Source organism: Leptodactylus fuscus, chromosome 8, assembly GCF_031893055.1.
Source record: "Leptodactylus fuscus isolate aLepFus1 chromosome 8, aLepFus1.hap2, whole genome shotgun sequence".
NCBI lineage: Eukaryota > Metazoa > Chordata > Amphibia > Anura > Leptodactylidae > Leptodactylus > Leptodactylus fuscus.
The window spans coordinates 86,780,940-86,798,705 of record NC_134272.1 but is presented as its reverse complement, the minus strand read 5'-3'; the positions used below and the strand labels follow the sequence as shown (position 1 = coordinate 86,798,705).

The following is a 17,766-nucleotide window of genomic DNA, read 5'->3' as shown; positions in this document are numbered from 1 at the left end:
TCTGAGGCTTCTAGATTGGGTCATAAGAGCCGCCATTAGGCCAGGGTATGGACCACGACTATGGCGACCTCCAGTCACGCACTCACCTTTTCTGCTTCTAGGACTTTCGCAGATCTCACAATATGGCAGCAGGGAATTATTGGTGTATGTACAGGCGGGGCAGTTCCAGTGCTTCTGTGACAGGGGAGGCCTTGGAGGTGTACGTAGGGCACTTTCGGAAAGGCCGCGTGTTTTCGGTGATGAAAACAACGTAGAGGGTTTGCCGCTCCAGGACTTTCTCTTTCCACAGCTGGTGCTTTTTGGGGTGGATTTGGGGGTCTGGCTGCCTGATGGTCGAAAACGTTTGGCTTGCTGTTCAGAGTTTTCATCAGGATAAAGGGCGTCCACATCAATGACGTCACCGCTATCTGGCGTAACTTGGACGTCCGTGGCAAAGACTTCCTCCGTAGCTTTGTCGTCTATCTCCTCAGCTAATTCTTTAGGCTCTTCTCCGAGAATTCTCTTGCGTTTTTTCTCGGCATCGGGTTTGGGTGAGAAGAAGGAGCGGATGTCGTGCTGCTTGTCTTTCTCAAACTGCAAAGAAATAAAATGGTTGATAATTATATCCATTAATCGCAGGCGGGTCTCCAGTTCCTAATTACTCATCTGCCCTCGGCACTCCATTATTCCCCGCCAGTGTCTGTTTGGTCTAGCGCAGACGCCTGGATGCCAGAAGGTCTCAGCCTCATGTGACTACTGAGGCCAAACGGCGACCTCAGAGGACAGATTAGTGACATCACTCACATACATCATCAGTTCCTTGCTCAATGTTCACATGAGGCTGTAGACGTACAGCATAAAAGAAATGGCGTGAGATCATACGGACACCGGCGGTGGACAACAGAGACAGACGGGTAGGACTTAAACTTGTATTTTACACCTCCTCTGGCCTCCAAAGGTGTTTCTCCAATAACTGGAGGATCCCTTTAAAAGAGAGAAGCTACAATACCAGACACAGCCCATGGACAGAAGTAGTCATGATGTCCCCTTTTTCTACAATTCCATTTAAAGGGATCCTATCATTGGATACCCTTTTTTCTGACTAACATGTAGGAATAGCCTTTAAAATAGGCTATTCTTCTCTTACCTTTAGAGGTCTTCTCCGCGCCGCCATTCAGTAGAAATCCAGGTTTTCTTCGGTATGCAAATGAGTTCTCTCGCAACACTGGGGGCGGCCCCAATGCTACGGGAGAGCTCTCCAGTGACGCCTCCATCTTCTTCTGGAACTCCCTCTCCCTGTGTTCTTCTTCCGTCCTGAGTTTCAATCTTCTAGGCCTCGAGCAGAGCGGACTGCCACAAGAAAATGGCCGCTTACACAGTAAGCACACACTGTGTAAGGCTAAGTTCACACGGTGGGCGGTGCCTCGGGGTCAAAACTCGCCTGCCACGACTGTTGCAGTCCCCTCCTCCTCCTCACCCAGAGTTGGCTCAAATGAATGGGCCAACTCCGGAGGTTGCTGCCGCCAGGCGGCCATTTTCTTGTGGTCATTTACACAGTAAGCTGGGCCATGGGCATGCACAGTCGGCTCCGCCCGAGGCCTAGATGATTGAAACCCAGGATGGAAGACAACAAAGGGAGAGGGCGTTCCAGAAGAAGATAGAGGAGGTGCTGGAGATTTCTCTCGCAGCGTTGGGGACGCCTCCATTTGCTGCGAGAGAACTCATTTGGATACCGGAGAAAACACAGATTTCTACTGAACGGTGGCGCAGAGAAGACATCTAAAGGTAGGAGAAGAACAGTCTTTCTTAAGGCTATTCCTACGTGGTAGGCAGAAAAAAAAAAAAACATTTTAATGATAGAATCCCGTTAAAAGGGATTCTCCATGTTTGGAAATGTCTACTTTTTTCAAGAACAGCGCAGCACCTGTCCGCAGGTTATATCTGGTATTGCAGGTCAGTGGATTGAAGCGAGCTGGGATGTGGACACGATTCTAATAAGCGGGAAGGGCTTCACAACCCAATACATTTAACATGATCTGTGTCAAAGGACTTGCGCAAATAAGGACTGAAATCTACGCCAGTCCATAGCTGGTAATTCCCCAAAATTATTCTTAAAGGGATAGTCAATGATCTCAAGATAGTGAACACTGATAATCTATCAACAGGACAGACAACCAATAGCAGATCAATGGAGGTACAACACTCGGCAAAAATGGTGGGTGAAATCTATGCCCGCCCATAAGTGGTGTCCATCTCAGCGTCAAAATGATTCTTCTAATATCGTCATTATTCTATACAGGACAGGTCATCATTATCGGTCTGAGTCTGACACCCCGACCCCGCAGCGATCAGCTGATACGGACGCCAGAAGCCATAGACTAAGTATACATCAGCAGAACGGTGCAGGATTCAGGTGCTGGACCCCAACCAATCTGATATTGATGAAATATCTTAGATACTTCATGAAGACTGACTCTAAAAAAAACTTCAGCGTTCACCCATATCAACCAATGACGGGCAACAGCTTTCGCACTGGACGCCACGAGTCCAAATATACACAGTCATTCCCCGCCATAGAGCGCAGTGATGATATAGACGACAGGCAGCGGTCGCAGACAGTCCCAGCAGAGAGCCGCAGTCTTAAGCAATGCGGAGTTAATATGAGTTTCTGATGACCTTTGCAGAGTTAATTTCTCCGGATGGAGCACAATGGCGCGGCAATTAACATATACACAATAAACTGGAAATAGAAAGTATTTATTACAGATCGGGCCCCCGAGGTGCCAGGATGCGCGCTCTCATTCTTCGCGGTCCCCGCCTGTTATTAATAAGGGAGAAGAGACGCTTCCTCTGGAGCCGCGTTTGCTGCAGTCGCTCGCAGCCGAGAGTTCAGGGTCGCTGTCTCTCACATTAGACCGCAGTTCACACAGTAATTAAACCTCTGCGGCGGAGGACGAACTGTTCTTTACTGGTAAATAAAAGCTTGTTCGATCAACACTGATAAGTCATCATGGTGATCGCCTGTCCCGTAGATCAGAAAAACATGGCCGCTCTCTTGCCAAAAAAGCAACGCACCCGTCCACGGCTCAACTCAGTACAATCTACTGACCTGCAATACCAGATACAACCTGCGGATAAGGTGCTGCACTGTTTTGGAAGAAAGCAGACAATATTTCTAACCCTGGAGAATCCCTTTAAGGCCTTATTTATAGTCCATGTGCTGACAATAGACTGCACACCGGCCATTGTAGTCCAGGCTAGGATTCCCACGACTGCCTGGAGTTGCAGTATCAGATGGTCTATTCTAAGTTTGCTCCGTCTGAATTTTGGACAGTATTAGTAAATCTGGTCCATTAAGTCTGGACACCTAAAGATATGGATGATGAGACGTGTGACCCCAATACATTCAATCCAGAGAGAACTGATGGCACATGGCGCCATCACCTAATAACACCACAGTAGAGGTTGGGGTTGTAGCTTCGGGATCTTTACCGCAGTGGGAAGAAATCTGTGGCCTCAGAAGGTCAGTAAGGTTTGCCAGATCTGAAGATCAACCAATAGAAGGAGAAAGGAAGATGAGGAGGAGAATTTGATGGATATTTACAAACACTATACATCTCAGGGTGACGACATCCTTTCCCAAGTTCTTCTGTTGGTTGCTCTTTGGACCTGACCAACCTAGACCACATTTAATCCGGTCACTGACCTCCTACAGATAAAGGATACAATCTTCTGTAGCATCTACTTGTCTCTATCTCTCCATTTAGCTCTGTATCTAATATGTGTCCCTGTCAGTCTCGTATCTCTTATACTAATCTCACCACGCGTTTCTCTCTCAGTCTGGAGATCTTACTGTATACACTCTCTTATCTTTTGTTCACTCTCCAAATATCTGTCTCACTCTCTCATTATTGCTCTGGATATCTATTTTTCTCCCTCAGTAACTAAATGACACTCCCTTATCTAATACTATCTCACACTAACCTCACCTAACACTATAATAAGTATTATATCTAATACTATCTAACAACTATATGTATCCCACGTCAATCTATCCAACATGATTTATCACTATATCATACGATATCTAACACTATTTAACAACTATGTATCCAAAGCCATCCAACAGTGTATCTACCTGACGCTATATGTATCTAATGCCATCTAACACTACATCAAGCCAACACTATACTTAGTGCCATCTAATGCTATATCAGTCCAACACTATATCTATTTCACTCTATTCTATCTATCTATCTCCTATCTATCTATATCTCGTATCTATCTATCTCGTATCTATCTCCTATCTATCTATATCTCGTATCTATCTATCTCGTATCTATCTATCTCCTATCTAGCTATCTCCTATCTATCTATCTATCTATCTATCTATCTATCTCCTATCTATCTATCTATCTATCTATCTATCTATCTCACTATCTCACTATCTCTCTCTGTCGATGCTCCAAATGGTTAGTCAAAAATGTGATTTATTTATTGTAGCTGCAGATGGGCCAGTAAACAAATCACATTTTTGACTTCTTTTTGGAGCGCTGCCATCCATTCCTGTGAGGATTTGCACCCACACATTTCTATGGCGCTGCTCTCATCTCACATCTATCTGTTATCTATCCAGCACTTACTTACGATCTATCGTGTATGTATGTGATATCTTCTAGGTCATATTCATCAGATAGATATTATCTATATCACATCTACACCCTCGGTATTCCTGATCTAACCATCTGTCCATCCACATCAGATGATCTCCATACAGAGCACATCCAACAAAGCCCACTGCCTGTGTATACAGAATATATCCGCAGTATATAGTGTATATTACTGGGATTGATCCCTCTATGAGCAGGAGAGCGCGGTTAATACGGAAAGGAAATGGGAAGGAAATATTATTACGTTTTCCATAGGGGAAGAATTGTTCGTGCTACAAATACTGAAATCTTCTTGTGACTGGGAGATTTTCAGGTCTCCGGTCACATTTAGTGCCGCAAAACACAAAACAACGTGAGACAAAGAAACTTAACATTGACATTGAATAGCAGGGTCTTATTTTATGGAGAAGAAACCCGAACATGTGATGAATATGGAATACTAAGCCACCAGCCCATGCCTATGGACCGGAGGTTTATTGTCCCAAATATGATCATGATAAGTGCATCGGGGGTATATAATAATAAGAAAGCCTTAATACTTAGTGATAGATATGCTCCTGGTATATTTCTCCGCTGCGCATGCGCTCATTGTCCAAGCTGCCCCGGCATGAAGAAACATATATACCCTAGGAGCACCAGAGAGAAATATGACAAGGGATGGAAAGACGTATCAAAGGCCATCTGTATCCACCAGCAAAGGAAGTTCATTGCATACAGTGTGCACATTGAACTCAATAGAGGTGAGCAGTATGTTCCTGTGCTGCCCCTAGTGGTGGTTGCAGACAGTCAGCAAGTTACATCTTAAAAAAACTTTGGCTAACACAGGTTATAAAATAACAAAAGAAGCCATATTCACCTTACTAATCCCGTTCCAGGGCAGCCCAGTACCAATAATTCCCATTCTAACTGCTTTGACCCCCCAAAAGAATGGAGAAGGAGAAGTTTACCATAGACTTCAATTATCTCCAGTAGTTGTACAGGACGGAGCAAATGTGACCTGCAGCTCCATTAATACGGTAAACCATTATTCTGTACCTGTATTCTAGTGACCGGCAGGTGCCCTAAGAGCTGGACCTCCAGAAGATAGCAATCCCTTATTCTGTATATAAAGATAACTTGTAATTGAAAGAATAACCCCTTTAAAAGCAGCGTCACATCCATAATAAAAATTCACAAAAAATGCAGATTACAGATACAATAGTATCTGTGTGTCAGCCATATTGCATCACTAGGTATTTACGGGCATTGGACCTTGTCCTGGGGGTATGAACCAGGGAATTACAGGTGTGCAGACATCGGACCTTCTGCTGGGGGTATGTATAAGGTAATAACAGGTCTGTGCAGACATCGGACCTTCTGCTGGGGGTATGTATCAGGTAATCTCAGGTGTGCAGACGTCGGAAACTTCTGCTCGGGGTATGTGTCAGGAAATCCCAGGTGTGCAGATGTTGGACCTTCCATTCGTGATATGTAACAGGTGTGTGCAGACATCACACCTACTGCTGGGGGGTATGTATCAGGTAATCGTAAATGTGCATATGCCGGACCTTCCACCTGGGGTATATATGAGGTTATCACAGGTGTGTGCATACGCCGGACCTTCCACTTAGGATATCTATCAGGTAATCTCAGGTGTGCGCAGACATCGGACCTACCACCTGGGGTATATATGAGGTAATCTCAGGTGTGCGCAGATGCCGGACCTACCACCTGGGGTATATATGAGGTTCTCTCAGGTGTGCGCAGATGCCGGACCTACCACCTGGGGTATATATGAGGTTCTCTCAGGTGTGCGCAGATGCCGGACCTACCACCTGGGGTATATATGAGGTAATCTCAGGTGTGCGCAGATGCCGGACCTACCACCTGGGGTATATATGAGGTTCTCTCAGGTGTGCGCAGATGCCGGACCTACCACCTGGGGTATATATGAGGTAATCTCAGGTGTGCGTAGATGCCGGACCTACCACCTGGGGTATATATGAGGTTCTCTCAGGTGTGCGCAGATGCCGGACCTACCACCTGGGGTATATATGAGGTAATCTCAGGTGTGCGCAGATGCCGGACCTACCACCTGGGGTATATATGAGGTAATCTCAGGTGTGCGCAGACGTCGGACCTACCACCTGGGGTATATATGAGGTTCTCTCAGGTGTGCGCAGATCCCGGACCTATCACCTGGGGTATATATGAGGTTCTCTCAGGTGTGCGCAGATGCCGGACCTACCACCTGGGGTATATATGAGGTAATCTCAGGTGTGCGCAGATGCCGGACCTACCACCTGAGGTATATATGAGGTTCTCTCAGGTGTGCGCAGATGTCGGACCTACCACCTGGGGTATATATGAGGTTCTCTCAGGTGTGCGCAGATCCCGGACCTATCACCTGGGGTATATATGAGGTTATCTCAGGTGTGCGCAGATGCCGGACCTACCACCTGAGGTATATATGAGGTTCTCTCAGGTGTGCGCAGATGTCGGACCTACCACCTGGGGTATATATGAGGTTCTCTCAGGTGTGCGCAGATGTCGGACCTACCACCTGGGGTATATATGAGGTGATCTCAGATGTGCGCAGATGTCGGACCTACCACCTGGGGTATATATGAGGTGATCTCAGGTATGCGCAGACGTCGGACCTATCACCTGGGGTATATATGAGGTTATCTCAGGTGTGCGCAGATGCCGGACCTACCACCTGAGGTATATATGAGGTTCTCTCAGGTGTGCGCAGATGTCGGACCTACCACCTGGGGTATATATGAGGTTATCTCAGGTATGCGCAGACGTCGGACCTACCACCTGGGGTATATATGAGGTGATCTCAGGTATGCGCAGACGTCGGACCTACCACCTGGGGTATATATGAGGTTATCTCAGGTATGCGCAGACGTCGGACCTACCACCTGGGGTATATATGAGGTTATCTCAGGTATGCGCAGACGTCGGACCTACCACCGGAGGAATATCAGGAAATCTTCAGAAATTAAAGCACAATTCACACAGAGTCTAACCTGAACTGTAACCTTTATCTAGTTTATTCGTAGCTAGATAAGCAGTTTTACACATTTATATTCCCGCAGCAATAGAGCTGAGCCCTTAAGAAGATTTACATACAGACACATGCGAGCGTCTCATGGCACGTATCCGCAGCGGCGGCTGAACTGCCGTAACACTTGGCACAAGCAGCTGCTGCGTTTGTTGTTTTCTCCCGTTAACATCACCCGGGATAAAATATGTCGCTTGCTTTTTCATAATTACCAGTGAGCCAGCTATTAAAGAGCACTGCAGGGGTGCGCCGGGGGCACTTGCTGGCTTAGCTGTTTTCCTCCTTTACTATGAGTGAAGCTGTGACTGCTCCTGGTCTTGGCTACAGGACCATGGACAGCAAATCACACTCAACAGTGTCAGCCTGGAAGTGCGGCGTGCGCTCGGTGCCTGCAGAGACCAGGACGGCTGAGGCGCTCCAGCTTATAATGCGCCTCTAACTGGAGACATCATGTCAGCACCTCACAATGGCCCGGCATCTTTCCAGGGCTGGGGACATGCTCTATAACTATTGCTCCTCACCTGTACAGAAATAGCCAGCTGATTTAATTGGGCCTTGTATAGAGCCTTTCACACCCGGCGTAGCCCCGGGCACATCAGCTGAGCTACTAATGAGAGCCAGCTATCATACAATGCCCTGCAAACCCCGGGGGGTCAGCCGCCAATGTAAGGACTGAGCGGGGAGGTAGGGACAGTAAATAGCTGCTTGTAGGTTAGGGCAGGGACAGCGAGCACTGTCCTCCTGATAAACAGATGCTCAGCTCACAATTGTCGTATCCAGAGATTTCTAATGGGGTCTAACAAATATTCGAGGGAAGGAGGGGGTGCAGAATACAAACCATTCAATTGCATCTGGACCCTATATTTAGACAGTTGCCTGGATCTCAGCGTATTATTGCATTTTGCATCTGTGCCTCGTCTATGCAGGGCTAGGAGATAACCTGCCGCAGAGTAAATCTGATAAGTCTATGAACTACAATGTGTGGCTTACAATAGCGCTGCAGCGTTATCATAGGACGTGCTAAGAGGGGTCACACAGTGGCGAATTTACTATCTATGCCCCTAAACATGTTCCCCAATATCACTCTTGCTCAATGCTTTACTAAAGTGACCAGAGACAAATTTACTTTAACTGATGCCAGAAGGTTGGACTGAATTATGCCTGAAATCCAAGCCAACTCTTGACTGGCGTATTTTACAATTTTGGAGCACATCAGCGGGGAACGAATTGGGGGATTTGTCACTACAGACACTTATCTCCTATAGGAGTCAGAACATTGGGGGACCCCAGTGATCAGGAGAATGGGGCCTAAACCCCGTAGATGGGAACGCAGGTCATGCAAATGCACTGGAGTTCAGTCACAAGGAGGATGCAGGGGATAGACCCCCAATGATCTGATATTTACCCCCTAGCCTCAGGATAAGTGTCTATAAAGTGTCAATAAATTCCCCTGGTTATGTCTGGAAGTGTCCCTGGACATTATCAGCACTGAAGAGAGGGGACGTATAGCAATGACAATATGGGAGGGGGCATGGAAATTGACTGGACTACCTAGAAGACTACAAGTCAGTCTCTTCCAAGTCCCTTGGGCTTACTAATCATGAAGGCGGGGGTCCGGCACCCCCCTGCGTGAAGGGAGAGATGGTCACAAATATGAGCTGTCCTTCCACATTAATGTCTACGAAACTGATGAGAACAACGAAGTACAGAACTCACCTAACGTCATAGACCGTGCTCTCGTGTGAATGTCGCAACATGGGACCTGTGATCGGACACGACAGACGCCTAGCCCCACCAGTCTCTGATTTTGGCATCCCAGCATTAAAGGGTTAATTCACATTCTTCTTATTGATGAACTATTAGGATAGATATGTCATGTAAACAGAGAAGAGTTCACAGCGCCCGCAGGAAAACCGCGGCCCCTTCAAACGGCTGATTCATGGGGGTCCCAGATGTCAAACCCCCCATTGATCTTTTATTGATGACCTGTACTAAGGATAGGTCATCAATAATTAGGAAGTGGAATAACCCTTTATCGTCAGACTTACGTGCTGTAGTCAGGTATATCATGGCCGCAGTGCCAGAAACTCTGCAGCAATGACGCACTTGACGTCTGCATTGGTCATGTGGGGGTCATCTACGTCACCACCGGCACTGGAGACCAGTGTGGAGGAAAGGGATGGTGGGACTAAGAAGAGGCAAGCACATTTTATTTCGTTTTTTTTTCCCTCCACTTTTAACCCTTTTCTTGCCCCAAAACTCCTTTAAGAACTTTAAAAAAAAAAATAATTTAAGTTCCACCCGCTGACTAGTACATGCAAAAGACCTGGAAAAATTGTACCGAGTGCCCAAAACAGCGTCACAACAGCTTCACTAACAGCTTATAGGTATTCAGAAATATGCAAAGTCCGCAGAACCTGAGCAATCGCTACGGCAGACTCCCTGCAGTCTTATGTAAGTTCTTAATAGTACATTGGTCACATAGGAACAGGACAATTAATACTGACGTGTTCCTCTCTGTGACTGAGGAGTACGACCCGGGGGCTGGGTGCTCTGACCTCTTTACCTGACTGTCATCCTCGCTGTCACTGAGCACCGGCGTGTGGGCAGGTGTAATAAAGCCGCGGCACATTACAGGTCAGTCATCAGCTCGGCTCTGACACTACATACACTGACTGTGGTACAGATATACCAATCCTGTCTGATATCTGCACAGTGTAAAATAGATCAAAGTGGCCTAGTCTGCTCCAGTGTTCTGCTCCAAAATCTATAGCGCAGGTCCTACCCAGAATAACAGAAGGGAACACCACCCCTTGGTTGGATTACTTGGCTATTTTGACTCCTCTTGGTGCACCTTAAAGGAGTTTCTCATATTAAAATTTTTAGCGAAATTAAAATCTAAACAATTTTACAAAATTTAATAATTACAAATTTTGCTGCGTTGAGAAGATAACACGACCACAATAAGAACATCATGGCTGGTTATTAGGAGGACACTACATGTATGAGAAGATAACCCGACCACAATAAGGACATCATGGCTGGTTATCAGGAGGACACTACATGTATGAGAAGATAACCCGACCACAATAAGGACATCATGGCTGGTTATCAGGAGGGGACACTACATGTATGAGAAGATAACCCGACCACAATAAGAACATCATGGCTGGTTATTAGGAGGACACTACATGTATGAGAAGATAACCCGACCACAATAAGGACATCATGGCTGGTTATCAGGAGGACACTACATGTATGAGAAGATAACCCGACCACAATAAGGACATCATGGCTGGTTATCAGGAGGACACTACATGTATGAGAAGATAACCCGACCACAATAAGAACATCATGGCTGGTTATTAGGAGGACACTACATGTATGAGAAGATAACCCGACCACAATAAGGACATCATGGCTGGTTATCAGGAGGACACTACATGTATGAGAAGATAACCCGACCACAATAAGGACATCATGGCTGGTTATTAGGAGGACACTACATGTATGAGAAGATAACCCGACCACAATAAGGACATCATGGCTGGTTATCAGGAGGACACTACATGTATGAGAAGATAACCTGACCACAATAAGAACATCATGGCTGGTTATCAGGAGGACACTACATGTATGAGAAGATAACGTGACCACAGTAAGGACATCATGGCTGGTTATCAGGAGGACACTACATGTATGAGAAGATAACCCGACCACAATAAGGACATCATGGCTGGTTATCAGGAGGGGACACTACATGTATGAGAAGATAACCTGACCACAATAAGGACATCATGGCTGGTTATCAGGAGGACACTACATGTATAAGAAGATAACCTGACCACAATAAGGACATCATGACTGGTTATCAGGAGGACACTACATGTATGAGAAGATAACCCGACCACAATAAGGACATCATGGCTGGTTATCAGGAGGGGACACTACATGTATGAGAAGATAACCTGACCACAATAAGGACATCATGGCTGGTTATCAGGAGGACACTACATGTATGAGAAGATAACCCAATCACAATAAGGACATCATGGCTGGTTATCAGGAGGGGACACTACATGTATGAGAAGATAACCCGACCACAATAAGGACATCATGGCTGGTTATCAGGAGGACACTACATGTATGAGAAGATAACCTGACCACAATAAGGACATCATGGCTGGTTATCAGGAGGACACTACATGTATGAGAAGATAACCCGACCACAATAAGGACATCATGGCTGGTTATCAGGAGGACACTACATGTATGAGAAGATAACCCGACCACAATAAGGACATCATGGCTGGTTATCAGAAGGACACTACATGTATGAGAAGATAACCTGACCACAATAAGGACATCATGGCTGGTTATCAGGAGGACACTACAAAAATGATTATTGGGTTAATCTGCTGATCCTTGTAGTAGATATTGAGGAGTATACAGTGGGGCCATATGATATAACAGCCCACACAATGCATTACCGGAACAGGAAGCCACTATGATAAAGAAGCCTTAAAGCACAATATATTATTACCTCCAAAATTAATAGACAAGGACAATAGGAATAGCGTATAATAATGTAAGCTGCGGAGTCCGATGTACAATTGCGTGATGTATGGAATTATGGAGAGGATTATTAGTCTCTGTAAGGGAAATAACGGTACTGCTATATGGATCTCCGCGGGAAGAGAGGGTAAATACATTATAATTGATGATAATAGGCCGAGTGTTGGTGGCCGCCCCGCAGCCCTCTAAGAGCAGGAGCTGTGCAGTGTCACCGTATGATCACAGAACATTAGCATGGCTGTGTAATAATGACTTCATTAATGGAGAACGCGTCGCTACCCCGCCGTGTTCCCCACGTAAGCTGATGGCATTTCGATTATATAAGCCATCAATGTATGATCGGTGCCTTGGAACCCCAATGATACTATGAAAGAAGAGGCCGGGGCACATCTTATATGTACCGTAAGTTTGAAGATTGGCACACACATTTGATAGCGATGGGACGAACTGTGAATGAAGAGGCCTGGGGTCACTGACCTGAGATAGAAATGGCACCAGTATGGGAAGAAGGTCCTGGTGGAGGTTGTGTGAGGGTCTAGGAAATATTCTGCTGGGTCCGGGCATCATGTGAACATTGTACAGACTAAGCACCACCCTTTATGGAAGTCACCAGACTCTGCAAGATAACGTGCCACACAGCAAGAACTGTCCAGGACTGGTCTGAGGAACATGAGAAGAGTTCAAGGTGATGACTAGGTCTCCCTTTACCAGATCCTAATACAAATCGAGCAGCTATGAAGTGTCCTAAAAAAATAAGCCCAATCCATGGAGGACACACTGAGCAATGTACAGGACTTAAAGGATGTCGTGCTAATGTGTGCAAGATACCACAAGACATGTCAGGGATCTGGAGGATTCCATGTCTTGGCAGCGCTATTCATGAAACAGAAGGTGCAGGATGAGCAAGTATTATAGATCCCCTGTGCAGAGGCGAGTGATGAAATAGAGATAGATAGATAGATAGATAGATAGATAGATAGATAGATAGATAGATAGATAGATAGATGAGATAGATAGATAGGAGATAGATAGATAGATAGATAGATAGATAGATAGATAGATAGATAGATAGATAGATAGATAGGAGAGAGATAGATAGATAGATAGGAGATAGATAGATAGATAGGAGATAGATAGATAGATAGGAGATAGATAGATAGATAGATAGATAGATAGATAGATAGATAGATAGATAGATAGATAGATAGATAGATAGATAGATAGATAGATAGATAGAGGAGATAGATAGATAGATAGATAGATAGATAGATAGATAGATAGATAGATAGATAGATAGATAGATAGATAGATAGGAGATAGATAGATAGGAGATAGATAGATAGATAGGAGATAGATAGATAGATAGATAGATAGATAGATAGATAGATAGATAGGAGAGAGATAGATAGATAGATAGATAGGAGATAGATACATAGATAGATAGATAGATAGATAGATAGATAGGAGATAGACAGATAGGTAGATAGATAGGAGAGAGATAGATAGATAGATAGATAGATAGATAGATAGATAGATAGATAGGAGATAGATAGATAGATAGATAGATGATAGATAGATAGATAGATAGATAGATAGACAGATAGATAGATAGGAGATAGATAGATAGATAGATAGATAGATGATAGATAGATGGATAGATAGATAGATAGATAGATAGATAGATAGATAGATAGATAGATAGATAGATAAATAGATAGGAGATAGATAGATAGATAGATAGATAGATGATAGATACATAGATAGATAGATAGATAGATAGATAGATAGATAGATAGGAGACAGATAGATACATAGATAGGAGATAGATAGATAGATAGATAGATAGATAGATAGATAGATGATAGATAGATAGATAGATAGATAGATAGATAGATAAATAGATAGGAGATAGATAGATAGATAGATAGATAGATAGATAGATAGATAGATAGATAGAGATAGATAGATAGATAGATAGATAGATAGATAGATGATAGATACACAGATAGATAGATAGATAGATAGATAGATAGATAGGAGACAGATAGATACATAGATAGATAGATAGATAGATAGATAGATAGATAGGAGATAGATAGATACATAGATAGATGATAGATAGATAGATAGATAGATAGATAGATAAATAGATAGGAGATAGATAGATAGATAGATAGATAGATAGATAGATAGATAGATAGGAGATAGATAGATAGATAGATAGATAGATAGATAGATAGATGATAGATACATGATAGATAGATAGATAGATAGATAGATAGATAGATAGATAGGAGATAGATAGATAGATGATAGATACATAGATAGATAGGAGATAGATAGATAGATAGATAGATAGATAGATAGATAAATAGATAGGAGATAGATAGATAGATGATAGATACATAGATAGATAGGAGATAGATAGATAGATAGATAGATAGATAGATAGATAGGAGATAGATAGATATATAGATACATAGATAGATGATAGATAGATAGATAGATAGATAGATACAAAGAGAGATAGACAGAAAGATAAAGACAAAAAGATAAAATAGATAAAGTCAGAGAGAGATTTTGATAAGTAAATTTTGGCCTCGGTGCCGCCTCTACGCGTGTATTGTATTGTGTTGTTATTTCGTAGGCCGCACTGCCCTGTCCTGCTCTACGGTATAACCGGCACAAATCTGGCTTCTATTTTCCCAGCTGGAGAATCGCACATCACGTTCTCTTTTTTTCAACAAAATTGCAAATTTTAAGTTTCGCTTAAAGCGTCTGATTTCCTGAAGCCCTTTGTCCAGTGATTGTGCAGGTACGGGTAACAGGCGCCGCACGCTCGGGTCTGCGTAAAGTGCTGGCTGTGATCTTTTCAGGTGTAATATGAAAATCTGGCATCAAATTGTCAAATCCAAATATGTAAGGGATGTCAAATTAGGATTATGTAAATACTAAGCGGAGGGGCGGGGGTGGGGGGGGGATCTTGAAGGGTCCTGACTGGGGCTTCGTCTTCCCGTGTGTCAGAAGTGATGGGCTCCGCTAGAGACTGTTTATCAGGCAAACCGTCAGATAGAAATAAATTCATATCAAATGTGATACGTAAAAAAAAAAAATGTTGCCTACCAAAGCGGATCGTCAGAAGTGTCTCCATCCTGCACTTACAAGAGGAGAGAAAGAATCAGCGCTGTGTGTCGGCGAAGGAAAAATGACCTTCAAAAACAAAAGGCGCTTTCTCTAGATGACAGAGTGAGGTTTGGCTTCAAAAGCCCCGAGCAAACGATTACGAGGGATTGAGTCCTGACAATGGTCTATTTCTACAGGCCAGGGAGTGCGTGTTACCGCAGAATGGCGCAATCACAATACACCAGAGTTCACCTACCGGCTTTGTAAAGAAATTGTATCTGAAACAAAGCAAAAATGACAGCTCAGATTGTACCGTACTGTGCAAAAGATTTAGGCGATGGAAAAAGTGCTGCCAAGTTACACTCACATTTGGGTTCTCGTTGTTCGGACCCGAAAGACGGAGACCCCGTCTGCTTAAAACATGGAAACCGACAGACACCTGGGGTCAGAAAATAGTGACAGCTATTGTAGTACACCCCCTGCTGGGAGTGGGCAGGATATATAAGACCGGGCCGTATACATATCGAAGGAAAGGGAAGCTGTGGAAGGAATCGACTCATCCAGTAGGCGATACAATGTCTATGGTCATCTTTTCTTCGCTGTCTGGCCCCAGTGGTCTGTTCCCAACATAAACATGACGGATTTCAATATAACAATATCTTTGAGTCAACTATAACGTATGACAGCCATATCCATAAAGGTTGTCACAACCCCGCCTCTTCTACCGACACCCCTGAAGATCAAGGTCCCCATATTTCCCCATAACCAATGACACCAGCTAAGCAAGACTGAAGACAGAATATATAGAAAAATATCAGGGCTCTAAATCACATCTGCAATATTCTTGCCGCACGAGGCAAGATGGCGTCCAGAAAACAATGTCTGCTTTATGTATCATCGCCTTCTTGGAGCGTACAGGGTGGAATTAGGCAGAATTGGTGTCTTACGTGAGTAAAGAGCTGCTCCTTTACGTCATCCAGTTCTTCATTAGGAGTCCATGACTTGGCAAAGCTCAGGAAATCCCATTTATCCTTGTCGTCTACCTCGGCCTGAATCTTTTCCTTCTTGCCGTTTAGCGTGCTGCCAGTAACATTCGCCTGGAGACAAAGCAGTACAAGTCATATAACAGTCAAGATGTGAAGGGTTAAACGGGGTCGGTCACCAGAACACAGTCCTGTAGATAGAAAGGTTAGTGGCATCTGAATCTAAGGATGTTCTCTCATTGTAAATCGCAGCCTCCGTTTCTGAGATCTTTGTCAAGATGCAACTTAGCTTTTTGGAGCAAAGGCGGCGTTACTATTGCTCCAATGAGTTCTATACCCGGCACCCCCACCAATCACCTGTTCTTGGTGGAAAATACACAGAGAATGGAAAAGGAAGCAGACAGCGCTGTTCTCTGTGTAGTGGCAGAACAGAGTCATTGCAGGTAAGTGAATGAGAGCCAATGCCAGTAGTCGCACACTTGCCATAACGATTTGTAGCGGCAGGTTTTGGTACTGCACCACTAGTCCTATAGAGTGCAATGGAGCAGCGCTGCAGTACCAAAACTCATTGTTACATGGACACAATACAAGCAGATCTGTGCGGGTCTCGGGTGTCGGACACTTACAGATCGACTATTGATGACTTATCCTAAGGATAGACCATCAATATTAGAAACTGAATCACCCCTTTAAGCTAAATGTTTGGTTTAGTTCCCTTGCAGTTCCAGGACTGTACAGAGCTGTGGAATATGTTGGTGCCATATAAGCAATAGGAAATAAAAGCGGATACAAGAAAACATGGGGCCACGGCCAAGCGCTGTAAACCTGATTGTGCGCAGTGACCCGGGGTAACACGACGCGCGGCCAGCAGACAGCAGCTGTATCTGGGGTTTACTGTACGGCGACCAACATCTAATTAAACCCTGAGAAGTAAGAAATTTACAATCCTCATTTACTCCTAGCAAAAATTATAATGAAAATAAATGTTAGTTCGTGTGCGCCAATGCGAGTCTGTGGATTCTGGAAGCTGCGCGCATTCAGATTGTTTAATTCAGAACGCAGAATCAAATCTAATAGAAAAAAAGAAATAAAAGGGCTCTGGGTGAAATAAGAGAAATGGACCCCCCTCCTTGTAGTGGTTTATGTCACTAGATATCCTTTAGTCAGGGTCATCAAGGGGTTAAACCGCTGACCGGCCACCGCTCTTCTATATTGTCATCATAACCAGAAAAGCGAAGGCTCAATGGCTACCAGGTCCTGCCGCTAACCAATAAGAGCTTTACAAATGAGGGCTGTGGAAGTGCTGAACGGATCCAGGAGGGGCCGAGCAGTAAGTTCTCCATACTCATCACAAGCTCTCCATACACATCACACTGACGCCCCACTT

At 44.3% G+C, this 17,766-nt stretch overlaps 1 protein-coding gene across 1 annotated transcript in view; it reads right to left on the bottom strand.

Annotated features, from left to right (window-relative positions):
- ZRANB3 (zinc finger RANBP2-type containing 3) overlaps positions 1–17,766 on the bottom strand; it is a 94,529-nt gene that overhangs the window by 38,201 nt on the left and 38,562 nt on the right. Inside the window, exons 9-10 of the mRNA XM_075285659.1 lie at positions 16,344–16,493; positions 87–573 (exon numbers count right to left, since the gene is read on the bottom strand). Coding sequence (XP_075141760.1) covers positions 87–573; positions 16,344–16,493 — 637 coding nt within the window. The remainder of the gene's footprint in view (positions 1–86; positions 574–16,343; positions 16,494–17,766) is intronic.